The sequence below is a fragment of the Melozone crissalis genome, unplaced genomic scaffold, assembly GCF_028551555.1.
Source record: "Melozone crissalis strain CALT ecotype California unplaced genomic scaffold, PUWL_Pcris_2 ptg000081l_1, whole genome shotgun sequence".
Classification (NCBI taxonomy): Eukaryota; Metazoa; Chordata; class Aves; order Passeriformes; family Passerellidae; genus Melozone; species Melozone crissalis.
The window spans coordinates 6,516,875-6,532,407 of record NW_026535858.1 but is presented as its reverse complement, the minus strand read 5'-3'; the positions used below and the strand labels follow the sequence as shown (position 1 = coordinate 6,532,407).

At 42.5% G+C, this 15,533-nt stretch overlaps 1 protein-coding gene across 3 annotated transcripts in view; it reads right to left on the bottom strand.

The window, feature by feature from the left end:
* TTBK1 (tau tubulin kinase 1) overlaps nt 1-15,533 on the bottom strand; it is a 100,457-nt gene that overhangs the window by 75,315 nt on the left and 9,609 nt on the right. For 2 of the 3 annotated variants that reach the window (XM_054290517.1, XM_054290518.1), the window contains exons 2-3: nt 8,413-8,571; nt 1,527-1,674 (exon numbers count right to left, since the gene is read on the bottom strand). In XM_054290517.1, coding sequence (XP_054146492.1) covers nt 1,527-1,674; nt 8,413-8,520 — 256 coding nt within the window. In that variant the 5' untranslated portion in view covers nt 8,521-8,571. Of the gene's footprint in view, nt 1-1,526; nt 1,675-8,412; nt 8,572-13,050; nt 13,178-15,533 lie in introns of all 3 variants that reach the window. The other variant, XM_054290516.1, reaches the window with a different exon arrangement.

The following is a 15,533-nucleotide window of genomic DNA, read 5'->3' as shown; positions in this document are numbered from 1 at the left end:
TAGTTCCATATACCATCACTCCCTCTCCCCAGTTACCAGCATCATCCTGTACACAAATGTGGGTGTTTATTCAAGCATTTGGTATTCTCAACAATCTTCCAGAAATAAACACAAGTATTAGTCAACACCTTGCACATCTTCTGATCTGCTTTAGTGATTTCAGCTCATGCTTTTCAAGCATTCCCTGCCCTGGATGCAGCACCTATTGGCACTGGCCAGCATGACAGCACTGTTTGTGGTACTCTAAAATCCATCATTCCACACAGTCCTACCCTCACTCAATTCAGAGCAGTTTCAAGTATACAACCAAACAAAAAAAATCTCAATCACAGCCTTACTTGCCCTCGTGGCAGTGTGTCCAGACCTCAGACACCCACTCTGCTCCTCTCTGGGAGCTTGTGCATCCAGGCCTTTCACAGATCAACAAGTCCTCACAATGACCTGGGCTGATTTCTCCTTTACACAGCTCAGCTGCATCTTTTACAATCCAGAGTATTCAAAAGAGGCCTTATCAGTCCTCCTCTTGGGAGAGCTGAAATGTGGAAAACTATGTGACCTTCAAAAATAATTCACTGGCTTTTACCTAGAGGCAATCTGTCACAAACATTGAGTAACTCGTTTCACAAGGCCTGCAACAGCCTCGCCCTCAAATTCAATTAAATCTCTGGAGATTTTGTACAAAGGCAAAGGTACAGACTCATAGGGCCACAACATTATCTCTGAAGCATGAGCCCTGGTGATAAGGATCCTACTCACTGCTTCAGCAGGTGTTTCCTCAGCCCAAGTGGGAATTCTGCAGAAAGGAACATCCCTAAAAATGTATATTGTACTATAACACATAAACTGTATCTGGCAATAGCTGGCTTTGCCTTAAAAAGGAAATCCATGCACAATGCCCTTCAGCCAACAGCAGTTCTCAGTTCCTCAAAGGCAGATTTAGAAATTCCTTGTTTACATCCCTCCATAGCAATCTTTTCAGCAGAAGCCCCCTCGTTCAGCCAGGAGCAACTGCATCAAGACAGCTCCTTTCCACCCTCATTCAGAACAGGCACATCACTTCACACTTTGCCTTCAGGATAGTGAAGTACATGAAAAATTAGTTAATAATCAGTTTCCCTATACCTCCTGTTGTCCACTTTTTGCATTTCTCTACTAGTCAACCATTTTACTTGGAGACTCTGTCATGCTTCAGTGCTCCATGTCCTCTGGGAGGCAACCTCATTTTCTAGTCAGGTGCTGCTCCCTCTATTCCTTATTTTCTAATCAACATCACTAGATTGCACAGGCCAGTGGACCAAAAGTTCAGTCCAAGTCTCCTCACTGTCCTTATATCCTGGCAGACAAAATAGTCCCTGCTGCTGGATCTCACTTGAGTTGCAGAATGTAACAACTTTCTGAGCTAGATGACTTAACATGACATCAGATACAGATGGAAACTGAGGAGAAAACGATAAAAACCATTTGCAACTTTGGATTCTAATAGTTAACATGCACTTTTAGTACTTCCAAATGGCCTTTTGCCTTACCTTGCAGCTTTTTCAGGACAGCCACTTCCATCTTGAGAACCTGCTTGGGCTGCTGAGCTGATTCCACCTTCAAGGCCACATTCTCACGGGTCAGCAAATCCATTGCCTCGTAGATCTCCCCAAAGCCACCTCCACCGATCTTCTTCAGCTGCAAAAGTACAAAGGGGTTTGCTACAATCTGTACACGAGAGGGATCAGCAAGCTGCCTCTCACAGAGCCTGCTCCTCTGCTGTGTAGGGAGAGCAAGCTCAGCTCCCAATCTGTGCTGTGCCTGAATCCCTTCACTGCACAGCTTGGCAAAAGTCCAGCTACCCACTTGACAGTGCTATGTATAAGTTCTTTGCTCTAACAACAAAGAACAAGCCTAGCAAGCAATGACAGGTGATGCTTTTTTAAAAGCAAATGGTGATGCCTATTGCCCTCATGACGTTCTTGCCAAAATTCAAGCAAAGACCCTTCAAGGAGATAGCAGAACCACTGTCATTCCCCCCCAACAAAAACATCTCTGTGGTAAAACATAACCATTTGTTCCAACATTAGTTGGAACAAATCTTTCAAGAAATAAGTTAAATTAGGTTTACATGTCATTCAAAGACTTTAAAAACAGAACAAAACATCCACTGGAATCTTTTACAAGATTCTTTACCTGCTCTGGTAGTGAAGTTACTTAAGTGTCACATTTGAAAGAACTGACAACAGCATTACCTCAAACCAGTTGTGTACAAGCCACCGGTACAACTCCATTCTTTCTCAGCCCCTTTTTCTCTTTAGTTTGAAACCCAACCAAATTATGCTTTTTGTGTCTCTGAGCAAAATTAAAGACTGGTTCCACAATAGGAATCCATGACTTCAGTTGACATCAACTCAAAGCTAAAGATATCATAAGATTCAGCATATTTGATATGCACCTTCTAGAGACAGATTGTCTGCCTGCTCTAGAGTAGCCTCCCATTCAGAGAGCAAATGAGGATCCTCTGCCTTTCCTGGAAGGTGATTCCTTGATCCTCCTTCTGCTGAGACTTGACAGCATATGTGCACATAGTTATATATAATCATGTACAATAAAGACTCCTCTTGTGCTGCAAGAGTCAATGTCTATGCCAGGAAAATAATTTCCTATTTGTTTCTCTTAGATATATTTAAAGCCTACTGTGCTGCCCAGGAGGAAATTCAGGTTTACACTGAATAACACTTAACACTTAAGAGAGGAAAAGAAGTTTCAGTCAGATAGATAGTCAAACATGCATCTTACACAATGTTTAGATGATATTTTAGTGTCTTCTGTACCATCAAAGGCCTGTCCTGTGCATCTGTCCAGTTTGTTGAACAAAGGGCCCTGCCTACCAAGAGCAGGGTTCTTTCCTCTCCAAGGTGACCAAAATAATTTGCTTTTCTGGCTTCCAGGTCAAGAAAAACAGTTCCACTTGAAGAAATAAGTGTTTTCCACTAGAAACTAGTGTTTCTAGCTTGACAGCCAGCCTTGTTTCTGAACTATAACTTGATAACCCTTTGAAAGCTGCTGTCCAGAGCAACTTCTTGTCATTTTTCCTCATGACCTTCCACGGGGCTAAACAGGCACATTTATGCAGTAAACAGCCAATAACTAGGTCACCACAGATTATTCATAAATTATTACAGTGCAGCCCTACTTCCACTTGGAAATTCACACTAAGTGAGCTGGCTATTAAAAATCTTTCTTGCAAAACAGTGCTACATTCAGCATAGCAACAACACATCAGCTAATACCTCAGGATTCAGTACACAAGATCTTCTGCTGTCTGATATGTTAATGAGAAAGGGAAAGTAGAAGCTACAGAAGGCAAAAAGGTAAACTGGGAACTGGAGGGGCAATATTGAGTCTGCACACCTGGCAAAACAGCCAAACTGGAGGATACATAAAGGTCTACAGAGAAACAAAGCGGAGATCACACGAGATCAAGATCAAAGCTTCTGCTGAATGAGAAAACTGATTTTATACACACATTCCAGCCAATAAAAGGCTGTCAAAGCTGCCTTTGTTTCCTTGCATCCTTGCTCACACTCTTATGGAAATTATTCTCTGGCATACTTTTCCCAGCACACCAGATGGTACCATCCATTCAACATCACCACTAGCACTGCCACACTCCTTGATTTTTCAGCAACAATGAGGCCGTCAGCAGCCATTTCCTTTGCTTTGGTCCAGAGCAAGCTGTTCTGAGGTCAGGAACTCATGTCACATCCATTGCCTCATTGTCTGGGTGCTCCATGGGAGCTCACTTTCTTAGGTGAACTTGGGATAGCCTTCTGTTGGACACAAAGGAGAGATGGGCACATGCCACCCAAAAAACCCCAAACCAGTAATGAAACTGCAAACACAAAGTCAAGGAAGAGAATGAAGCATCTAACTAGAATCACCTAAGTGGTAATCAAGTCAAGAGTCATCACTCATATTAAGCCTCACTGCCTTGGGGATATTCTCTTCTGCTCACTCACTGTTCTGACTGGGATACAGGCTGCCAACACCAGCAGGATTCATCCCACCTAATGCACGAGCCCCTGTGTGAGCTGGGTGTCCAGGTGTCTATTCCAGGCTGTGGAATCAAGTGAATAGTTCATCTGATCAAACAGGTAGGTATTTGGACTTGGACACAGACAATCAGGAGTTACACAGCACACAAATGGCTCCCTTTGAAGTCTCCTTTAAATATTCTGAAATATTTTTGATTCATCCTGAAAAAGGCTCTTGTAGCACAGTCTTCCAGAGCTTACTAAAAAAAAACCCCCAAAACAACAACAGCAACACACAGCCTTCTCACTAAGCGAAAATCAGTATTTTCAGACACAGTTCAGAAAACCAAGGCAACACACAACCCCAGCCAAAAATAAGCTTGAATACAAATTTCATCTTTTATTCCAGAAGCATATACAACACCTCTGCTCTGAACAAAGTCTGCCTTCCAAGGATATCATATAAAGACCAGACCTTCCCAGGGTAACATTCCAGGACCAGGGCAGGAATGGTTTGGTGTCAGGATTGGTGGCAATGTAAAGAAATGTGCAGCACTCTAAATCCAGAGCAAAGGACCAAATGGAAAGCCAGCAACCTTTAGTGAACTCAGCCAGGGTCAAGGCTGTCATCCACAGGCTTCAAAGATCTGACAATGTCAAACAGTGACCACTGTGGCTGTCTCCTAGGAGCACTGGTACAGCCAAGCCTGCAACTCCTGCAGCCCAGCTCAATGGGCTACCTGGTCCAGAAAAGGCCAGAAGGTCTCATCTGACTTAAGAGCTGAGGAAGAGCTGACCTTTACTCACCAAACTCTCCAGAGCCCACTCCACTTGCTTAAGAGGACTGGGTCTGATCTCAAGGGAAATGAACTCATGTACAGCAGGTATGAACTGAGAAGCCAATCAAGAACTCAGCCAGCCACATTCTAAATCATCTGAAGACCTGTCAAAGCCCACTTGAAGCCATTCACAGTCAGACCAAAGCAGGCCCTAAGTCTGACAAAGAACCTTCCTTGTCCCAAGTTCCCTCTTGGAATAATAAATTGCCTTTCTAAACAGGACAAGGTAAAGAATCCACTGAAGTTTTGTGAGGTTTCTGGCAAGGTTTCCCAAATAAACTGGAGAGCTTCAGATCAAGAAGCTCAGAAACCTGAAAGCAAACAAAACATGGATTGCACCTAGGAAAAGAACATACACATGTACAGGAGTCATCACTTGTGTTCAAAGCTCAGTGCAGCAGCTGCCAACTCTCTCTTGCTAATAAGTGTCAGTTGTGAATCCCCAGTAAAAGGCATTTATGTGAAATAAAGAGATACATCAAAATTCAGTTTTAACATCCATACCTGGTTCAAAGCAAGTACAAGTTACATTTCACTTTGTTCCCTCCCCTGAACAAAACTGTTCACATCATTCAGAGCACACGTGGATCAAGACCCTCTGGGGACTCGGCAAAACGTGGTTCCAGTACTGCCTAAATTTCATCAAAAGTATCTGCAAGTAAAGAATGATGACTATAAAGAACACTTCTAAACCTACAAGTTTTGATAAAAACCATAAGCACACCCTGTCCATGTCTTTTTTCATAAATAAGAACAAAAATGTTACTGCTGTCAGACAGCCAAACTTTACTGACTTCAAGTGACAGGAAAATGAACAGGCTCACTGCAGAGAACCAGCATCTCCATTTGTCAAAGCTTTGTCAGCCAGCAGAAAGGAGGAAAGCAGGAAAGGAATTCAAGGAATACATTACACCAATCTAAAATTAGAAACTGGCTCAATAATGGAAGTATGCCAGCACTAAGAGCTACAAGGTTCAAGCAGATGCCCAGCCAGAGACACTGGGAGGACAAATTACACAAAAGACCTTCTGGCAGTTGCACCCCAGCATCACATAAATATGCCACACACCTGCTTGAGCAGGATCCATCACCCACAGCAAAGATTGGACCATACAGCTGGCACGTTCTGGGCTAGATTCAGGAAGATCTGTGACAAAAGGGAAAAAATGCTACTCCTGATACTACAGCTGTATGCTCACTTTAAGGTACATTCCCTTATTCCTTGGTCACTTGATCCTATGCTGTCCATTTCCTTGGGCCACCAGATGTATTTTCAGAGCTTTTCCAGATTATTCCAATCCCCCCACAGCTCATGGTTCTGACTGGTCCCACACCAGCTTAAAGAAAGGGAAAGGCACAGAAGGGCGGCCTAAAAGGAAAGGCTCTGCACTTCACTCTTGTTTTTGGGGTGGGAGGAATGACTGCTCAATCAAGGCTCACAATGCACAAGGCAGCTAGCACATGGTCAAATTCCCAGCTCTACTCAGAGCTGGGAAAAAAGGATTTCTCATTGCTATTTACAGCCTTTAGCAAGTCATGTCATTTCTCAGAGCCTTCAAGTGGGGCAATGGACTCACTGCAGTATTTAAGGCTACTGTGAGACATTATAAAACATAAAAGGTTATTCCTCTAATTAGAGGTAGTTGTTGTTGACAATACAGCTGCACATTTCTATCTTCTCTAAGGCAGAGTTAGTGGGCAGAGCTTCTAGTGGGCCCCAGTCACAGATTCATGCAACAACAAAGCACAAAATCCCACACTTAGTGCCTCTACCAACTTAAAAATTGGTTTGAAATGTTCCCTGTAAGCATCACCGAGCTTATTTTAGACTTTATTTGGAGGTTTTGGTGCTTGTAAGAGTTCTGCTGTTGCCAAGAACGAAGTTACTTTGTTTAGACTGTGTTACAAAAATACTCCCATCATTTACAGAAGTTTTAGCACTCCTCTCTACGAAGGAGCAACTCCAGGATTGATGAATAGGGAATGGTACAAGCTAAAGATTGCCAAGGTACAGAGAATTCCAGGATCACAGAACTGTTTGGATTGGAAGAGACCTGTGCAGATCACCCAGCCCAAGCCCTCTGCCTCAGCCTGGAGCTGGTGACACCAGAACCCATCCAGGTGGGTTTGGAGTGTCTCCAGAGATGGAGACTCCACAGTCTCCCTGGGCAGCTGTTCCAACCCTCTGCCACCCTCACTGTGAACAAGTTCTTCCTCATGTTAAGGAGGAATGAGTTTTAGCAATCGTGCACCTGAAGCAAAGGCATCAGGAGAGTGCTGGAATTCAGCTTGGCAAAGAACAAGCACCAATGTGACCAAATTCAGGCTCTGGGGAAATTTCTGTTTGTGCAGGGAGAGGCAGATAAAAGCTGCAATCATTATTTTCGGACACACTGGTAAGCACAGGGCATGATTCAAGTCTCCTATGTCAGTTAACCATGGATGATCCCTCCAAAACAAGTACAGCTCCAGTCCAGAGCTGCAGGAGCTCAGCAAAGCTTTCCTTCAGCTGTGACAGAAAGCTTTGGGAGGGGCAAAGGGGTTGTCTCCATTTTGGTGTCTAATCACAGAAAAAAAACTGAGCTCCTCCATCTGCTCTCAAGAAGCCAGGAGAATGAGGAACAGTTTGAATTGCTTAAATATAAATAGGCTGCTCAGCAATTGGCCAGACAGAAAAGTGAAGGCTGAGGAGAATGCTGGAACAAAGTGAAGGGAGGCAATGGGGAGCAACAAGAACAGGGCTGGGTCTAATGAAAGCATAATATTTTGTCTGAAGTGGGCTATTGAAAAATAACCTATCCACAGCCTGGAACTGAAGTGAATTCAGAGTCCCAAGCTTTTTTAGTCCTCTGCTCTACACACTCCACTGCAAAACTCCCAGGGCCACTGTACCCACAGCCAGTCAGCATAAAGAACAACTCAGTGCTATTACTGCAAATCACTTGCAGATCAAACTATTGAGGCTTCTGCTGGGAGTTCAACAATTCAGAATGCTGGTAATCCCAGTTAAAAACTGAGACAATGCTATACATGGGATTCAAATGTTTTTTCAGCATTTTAAAAGCAAAGCCTGTCCAGCTTGCACAACAGGTGCAAGAACTAAAGATAAGAACTAAAACTCTTAATATATGATGATATAATTTTAAGAAGTACCTCAATAAATTTACACAGAAGTTGAACCAGCTAATCATGGACTTTCTGACTCTTGAAGTAGCTGACATTCCAACCCAAAACATTTGGTTTTACATCACTTTATTGCAACGCAATTTATTTATAGTCATGTCTGTAGTATTCTTTGCCACAGTAATTTGAAATCTAATTTTCTACTAGAACACTATTCAGCCTGCTGCAACAGTTCAGTCCTACATAAAAATCCTTGGCAGATTTAGCCTTCTGAAAATACCACTCCAAAACCCTTCTCCCTGCAGTATCTTGCTGACATGTCAAACCCCACCACTCGAGTGCTGCTTGCCAGAGGCCAGGATTAAGCAGGGAATTTGCTGTGCCACTGCAGGAGGAGGAGGTTTGTTTGGGCCATTCAATCCAGAGCTACTCACCACTTTCCAGCGATCTTTGACCACGTAGTTGGTCGGGAGAATGTCGACCTGCTCCCCTCCACCACTCATGTTTGGTTCGTCCTTGATGACTGCTGCTAGGCACTGCATTTGCCAGCCAGAGAGTATTTCAGTAGCTCCCAGTTTAAATGAGCCATTTATCTGGGGGGGAGAAAGAAAAAGGGGCAGGGGGAATGAATGACAGAATTATTACAGGTTGCAGTGCAAGTACATGCTGCATTCTCACAGGTTTTGTTTAGGATTAAATCAGAGCCAGACTTTTGGGAAAGAGGGCAAACTCACCCTGCAAACCCCTGAGCTCACTCCAAGCATGACCTGACAGACACAACCCTGCTCCCAGCCAGCAGCACAAACTAAAGGGTGACAACAACCACCAGGAGTCCAGAGCTCTTGGGCTTGACAATGCAAGGAGAATCCAGCACCAAAATGTTGCAAGGGCTCTCCTTGTTACCAGGTGGAGAAGTCTTGCCTTAGCAGAGCAGCTGCTACCTCAGCAGCTTTCATGGCTTGCGTTGGATGGCATCCAACACAAATCAGAAAGGTTTGCCAGGTATTGCATTCAATAAGCCTGAAAAGTGTGAACAGGGTGGAAGGGCTGTACAGGGCCAGGGTTACAGACACATCACTGTAATGAACAGCAGATGGGGAATGTCAGAAAAGGCTCCAGCCAGGCGCATGTCAGTCCTCCTCATACCCTACACACAGTGTAAAGATGATAAAATTAAAATACAGAGAGATAACCTGTGCCTGTGGCATTCATCTTGCCCCTTTTTCCTGCCTTTATATGGAGCTCCAGATAGCCTATGTTGATATTAATTTGAAGGGGTTTTTGTTATAAATCTTCAGCAAAAATGACTTTCAGAAACATTAACTTGGCTTTCCTAGAAGAAAATGAATGAAACAGGCCTAATAAAAGATCCTGCTCAGATAGTGGCTTTAGAATTAGGCTGTATCTTTTACTAAGCATTGGATCTTGGCAATTCTATTGTCATTCCCCAAAAATATTAATGTCTTCCTTACTAAAAATGAGTGTTACTGTAGCACTCTGGCTGCAAACTTAGATTAACAACATAAATACCAATTTTTTTTAAAAATACTAGAGCTGGTCACTCAATGGTCACATTTCTTCAGGTTCAGAAAAAGGCAAAAAAAGTTACCAGTTAATTATGAGCTCAAGTAGAGAAAATAACTCATACCCTAGCAATAAAAGGACTGAGAGGGAAGGCTGTGAAGGGGCCAGTATGTAATGTGCACAAGGAAGCAGCAGACAGAAGTGTGTCAAAAGTGCAAGACAAAGGATGATCAAATAAAACATGAACAAAAGATCTCAGAGATCTTATAAAAATCTTCACAAAAGAAGATTTCATTCCAGAAATAGAAGATAACTACATGAAAAAAAAAGAGCAGCAGACCAACTCAGCAAGAGGGCTGCTGAGAAATGTTCAATTCAACATCTGCTAAAGGATAATCAAAATAATAGAAGAGAAATAAGAAAAAAACTGGGTATTAAAGAGATTCAGAAGAAAGGTGCTGCAAAATGTTCCAAATTCTCACTGAAAGAGTCCTGCATCTGTATGGAGTAGCTGTGCTTTCAGTCATTGGGTACAGAAGTGAGAAACTGGAAAGAAAAAGTACCTGCTGTGTTTGGCAGCACAACATTTGTGCTTCTTCTTCTAATGAGCAAGTGGAATGCCATTCCCAAGCGAACCAGCCATCCCCAAGCTACCAGTGAGCACTGAGCACACACACAGCCTCCCTGCACATCACCTCAGGAGGCACAGGACACAGAACCCCTGCAAAAACCTCCCTTAACGGTGGCTTTTCTTCTGGTATTTAAAGAAAATTTAGTTAATTATAGACTGCCCCAAACTTTTAACATTACAAACAATAATAAGACACAGAAATAGGTATCCTCTTGCTACTCTTGAAGGTCTCCTCACATCACTTTAGTGAAGATTTCAGTCTGGTAACTGGTGGAAAATCATCCCAAGGAATAATTTTGGAGGAGAGACTGAGCATGGAAGTCCACGAGCACTCAAAGCCAGGCAAGTTACAATCACCTTCCCTGGTGCACTATTCCACTTTCCTTTATCAGAATTTTAATACATGTGCACAAAGATATCATGTCTGTTATTTAAAGGAATCTGGCTTTGAAATAGAATAAAATCCTCCTGGGCAATGCCATGAATAGCAGCCATTTGGCAACATGGAATTACAGAACTAAGTTCACAGACATGCTCTGGTATGACCAGAGTAATGCAGCCAAAGCAAATGCCAATTTAATTACAGGCTGAAATGAATTCCAAGCTGGTTTAGATCACAGTAGCAGCACAAATCCAAACTTTATTCCTGAGGTAGTACAAATACTGCAGAAACACGCTCAGGCCTATGGGCCAAGCTTTACCTACATCCATGGCAAGACACAACACATCAAACTAAAAACCCAGGAGGGTCACAAGGGGCAAAAGAGGGAATGAAGGCAACTTTGTGCAGAAACCACCAGCACAAAAGGGAAGAGACAAGAGATGGTCAGTGGGAGAGTGGTAAGGCAGCTCCTCTCCTTCCCAGTACACAGCAGAAAGCATCATTTCTGCATGTTAAATGTTACGCAAGCACCACTGTCCTTACCTTTGAAATGTACTGACTATTGAATATAAAGAGATACAATTTAAAGTACACTGTGACAACAACAACTTTCAGTTTGTCTTTTCCTGTAGGAAATGGACAAGATGTCAGGAGATTCTTGTATCCCTGTCCCATGAAGTCATGCAAGGGAGTTGAGCAAGCTTAAGACACTCTAAAACTGCTTTCCTAGAAATAGCAAGTGAAGCACAAAGGAAAGCAGCTGAGAAATAAACAGGGACAACAGCAGGACAAAATTCCATCTCTTGGCCAGCCTCAGCATGAAGAAGTGTGAAATCAGCTCTTCCACACCGATATCTCCTTCAGCCAACTACAGAAACTTTACAAACATATAAACTGTATAGCTTTTAAAATTTAGTCCTGGCATTTTTAATAAAAGAAATGCAAAAACCCCATGTTCACCAGTATACTGAAAGTGGCAAGAGCAGTCTGAGGAGTCATTTTACATGCCTTTCCAGCTTTTATTCTCTATCCTAGATACCCATTCCCAGCCAACTCAGATCAGGATACTGGCCTAGATGGACCTGTGGTAGGACTCACTACGGCCTGACTTGTGTTTTGGTGAGGAGTGTATTTTCAGCAGGAGTGTATATATAATATATATGTCTTCTCTAGCTCTTCAAGGTGGCCAGAGAACAAAAAATAAAGAATCAATGGGAAGAAATCTCATATACACAATCTATACATCTTTACAAGGTTGTCTTTTATACCGGCAAAATTTTAAACAGCTTTATTGGAATAAAAATATTTCCTAATTTTACAGGATTATAGCGTTCTTAAAATTAAACCTATAAATACCAAGCACACCCTGTAGGAATTCCTAATGAATATATGAGATCTTTCCTATGTTGGCTTGCTTCAGTCCCAGTATATCACAGTTGGAGTGCTCAAAACACAACCCACTCACATCAAGCTCAAAACTCATCAGACATGAGGTGGTTATTAAAGAGCAGCACAAAGCCATGGAATTCTGTCTCTCACCACCTTACTAAGGGTCTTAATCTCACTGTGGAGGAATTGCAATATCCCACTTCATTTCAGGACACATCCTTACCTCTGGAAGTCGACAAATTAGAACAATTTAGACTGCTGTAACCCATGACCCTCTTTACTTGATCAAATTCTCCATCATGAACCAGCTCAGGAGCATGATCCATCCTAAGAGTGGATCCCAGAGGTGTTGTGGAATGTTCATGTAAACTACAGCTTTTTTTGTGTGTGAGACAAAGTTGGATAACTGCAAAACCAAGAGAAGTAGCCCAATAAACTGCAGTCTAGAAATCAGGTCAATCTCCCTGTCCAACACATGCATGAGAGGAACAACCAAAAAACAGTTGTAAGTAGAATTTAAACATAATTTAGCTGTTCCCAATATGGACATGAATGAAACAGATGGGCTGGGGAATAAGATGAGAATATAACAAGTAGGACTGAGAATGCTTGGATGTAAGAAAACAAAAACCAGTGGAGTTTCCAAGTTCTTAGCAGCACTAGGGCTCAGTTAATGACAGCAGTAGCTGCATGGGCTCAGTGTCCCTCACTGTTTTCCAACATCATCTCCTTCCAATACCGACCATAAAAATGAAATCACTCACATTGAAACAAACAAAAAAGCCCTTACACCTTTGTACCATGCAGTAGCATTCTGTTATCAGGGTAGGAATGTGTGTAACAGTGCAGGAAAATAAGTTGATTTAAAAAAAATACAGTGCACTGGACTGACAGCCCCTCAGCTCTGGAATGCACCATACTCCCTGCTGAACTTGAAACAGCAATGAAAAACAAGCCATTCACTGCTAGGGTAGGTGTGACAGCAGGAGCTCATAAGGTTCTGAATTATTCCTTGAAGAGATCTCCCTTCACTGCCTGCCCCTGCTGCAGCAAACCCTGCTCAGAGAGCAGGCTCAAATTCTACCAGCTGCAGCCCAAAGCCTCCTCTGGGACATATTCTTCTCATAGGCAGGGAATGGCACTAACCTGAGAAATTCTGGACTTGATGTTCACAGCATTTCACTTCTGTAACAATCAAAACATCTAAAGGTGAGGTTGCAAGATGCTGGGGCTATTTTTCATCTTTGAACGGTTTATGGCCATTAAGGAGTAACTGGGAAAAACAAACAAACAACAAAAAAAGCTGCAATCAAGACAGACTGCAATCAATCAAGGTCCAGATTCTCTGCTAACACGAGGCTGCACTGAGCAGAACATACATATTAAACACAGTAACAGATGCACCTTGGCAGCATTATTATGGCTACCCAGTTGCACAGCCAACTGAATTATGACTGCCTGCACAGTGAAAGCAACAGCACAGGACCAGAGGAAATCAAACAAAACCCCCAAACAAACACCACCACACTGCCAGAGACTGCATTCACACACATTACAGAGCAGGCAGACACACCAGTAATTTCTGTGCCAAACCCACCTATATCTGCAGGAGAATCAGCACAGGTAATTATGACAACAAATCATTAGGAACACACAGCAGATAAGCACACCCACACTGCCAGGGGTTTATGTGATCCTAATCCTCCCCAAATACATCTCAGCAGTAAAAGCAAAACAATGGGGAGCAGGACAATTTGAAAGGAAAGTCTGTTATTATCTTCCACCAATCTCCTTGATAGAGTTTCTCCAAATCTGAAAGAAGCAGAATATTAAATCCAGCTCCAGGAAATCCCTCTGATATCATAACCAGCTCAACCTCCACTAATTTAACAGGCAAGCATTATGGTTTGCTTACAATGAACATTTAACTGCAGCTTAAGTATCTGTACCTGCAAAATCAATATAAATCACTACTGAAAAGCTTGAGTAGTCTGCTGGCAGCCAAAACAAATATATCTGAATAAAAGCAAGAACTAAACATAGGTTGTACTTATGATATCAGACTCAACCTACACCTGACCCACAAGGGTATGTTGTCATCCCCTGATCCTGGAGCAGAGTGTGACCAGACCCTGAGGTCATGCAGAATGTCCCATCAGGCATGTCCTGTCCCTTCTCTCTGATTTTGTGCAGAGCTTGTTATTCACCTTCCATCAAATGTGGCCATTCCAAGTCAGTTTTCAGAGTGGACCTTCCTCAAGCCCTTATTCTTGAAGAACAGATTTTATCTTGAATAAACCACTCAGGCACACAGCAAACTGATAACATCTGCTGCTCAATGGTCTTATTATAACCTTTTATATCAGGTTATTAAAGGGCCCACTGCCTAAGATCAAACATTTTAAACCTCCATTCCAGAAAAAGCTGTGTTCATCTCACCCATTCAAAAATTTTTATGACAGATGCAGTCACCAAAAACCATCAATTATTAAATAAACTTGCCAAAAAGTTCTTTAGAGGTTAGGAACATAACACTGAGTTCCTGATGACAGATGTCATCATTTGATTCAAATTCTGGGAGACAGAGTATTTTCCTAGGAAAATTCATCTATTTATAGATTTGCCATGTAGACTTCATATTACCAAGCAGTTTCATCATAAAAATTAGCATAAGTGGGGCAACTGCCACTTGCTGCACTGATGTCACATCAGACTAAGTGACACCAAATGGGACAAATTTTTTTCAGTCTTCAAGCCCAATGCTGATCACAACAGATATTCTATTTGTTATTACACAGAAGAGGTTTCCTGGGACTGACAAAACCATGACAAATCATGCCAACTGTTAGTCACTTAAACCATCCTTCTACAGCCCATTTTCCCATTTTTGTATGGAACTCTTCCCCCAAGTTGGAGCATGCTCAAGGAAGCAGGTTCATCCCTCCTCTGCTGCCTGCAAATCTCCAGTTTCATTCTCTGGTCTTCTGTCTCATCCCTTTTTAGTTTGCAGACAGCTGGCTAATGGAATTTTAATATTTGAGCATTCAGGAACCACTCTGGGAGTCACACTGGCACCACTGGACTTTTGTGCCCTCACAAGCTGTGTTCCTCTTTTGCTTTTGGTGTCCCTTGCACACACTGCTTGGTAAATGGGGATATTTGGTCTGGAGTCTTCTCCTGTTTTATTTGGGCTCCACAGTCTCTGGATGAACCAGCCAGCTCTACATGTCCCTATGTCCTTTCTTTGGCAAAGGGGTGGCACCATTTCATGGCTCCTTGCCTGGGCCTCCAGACATTTCCTGCCACCCAGGGCACAACCTGCAGCTCCCACACCCAGCTACCTGCACCAGGTGTGTTCCTCAACAGTTCTTCCTTTATCTCAATTAAACTCACCTGCTAGCATAGTAAAAGGAAAAAGAAAACAATTTTGAGGTGTTGAATAAGTGTCCTTATTTGTAGTAATGTCCTACAACATTATTACAAATAACAAACTTAACAGAATTGAAACTAACAGGATTACCACAGGGTAGAGTCCAAGGTTATAGATTCCTGTGCACAAATACTTAAGTGATCCCCAATACAAAAATCATGAGGGATTCTCAGAAGCCAGACATTTATCAACTGGTTGA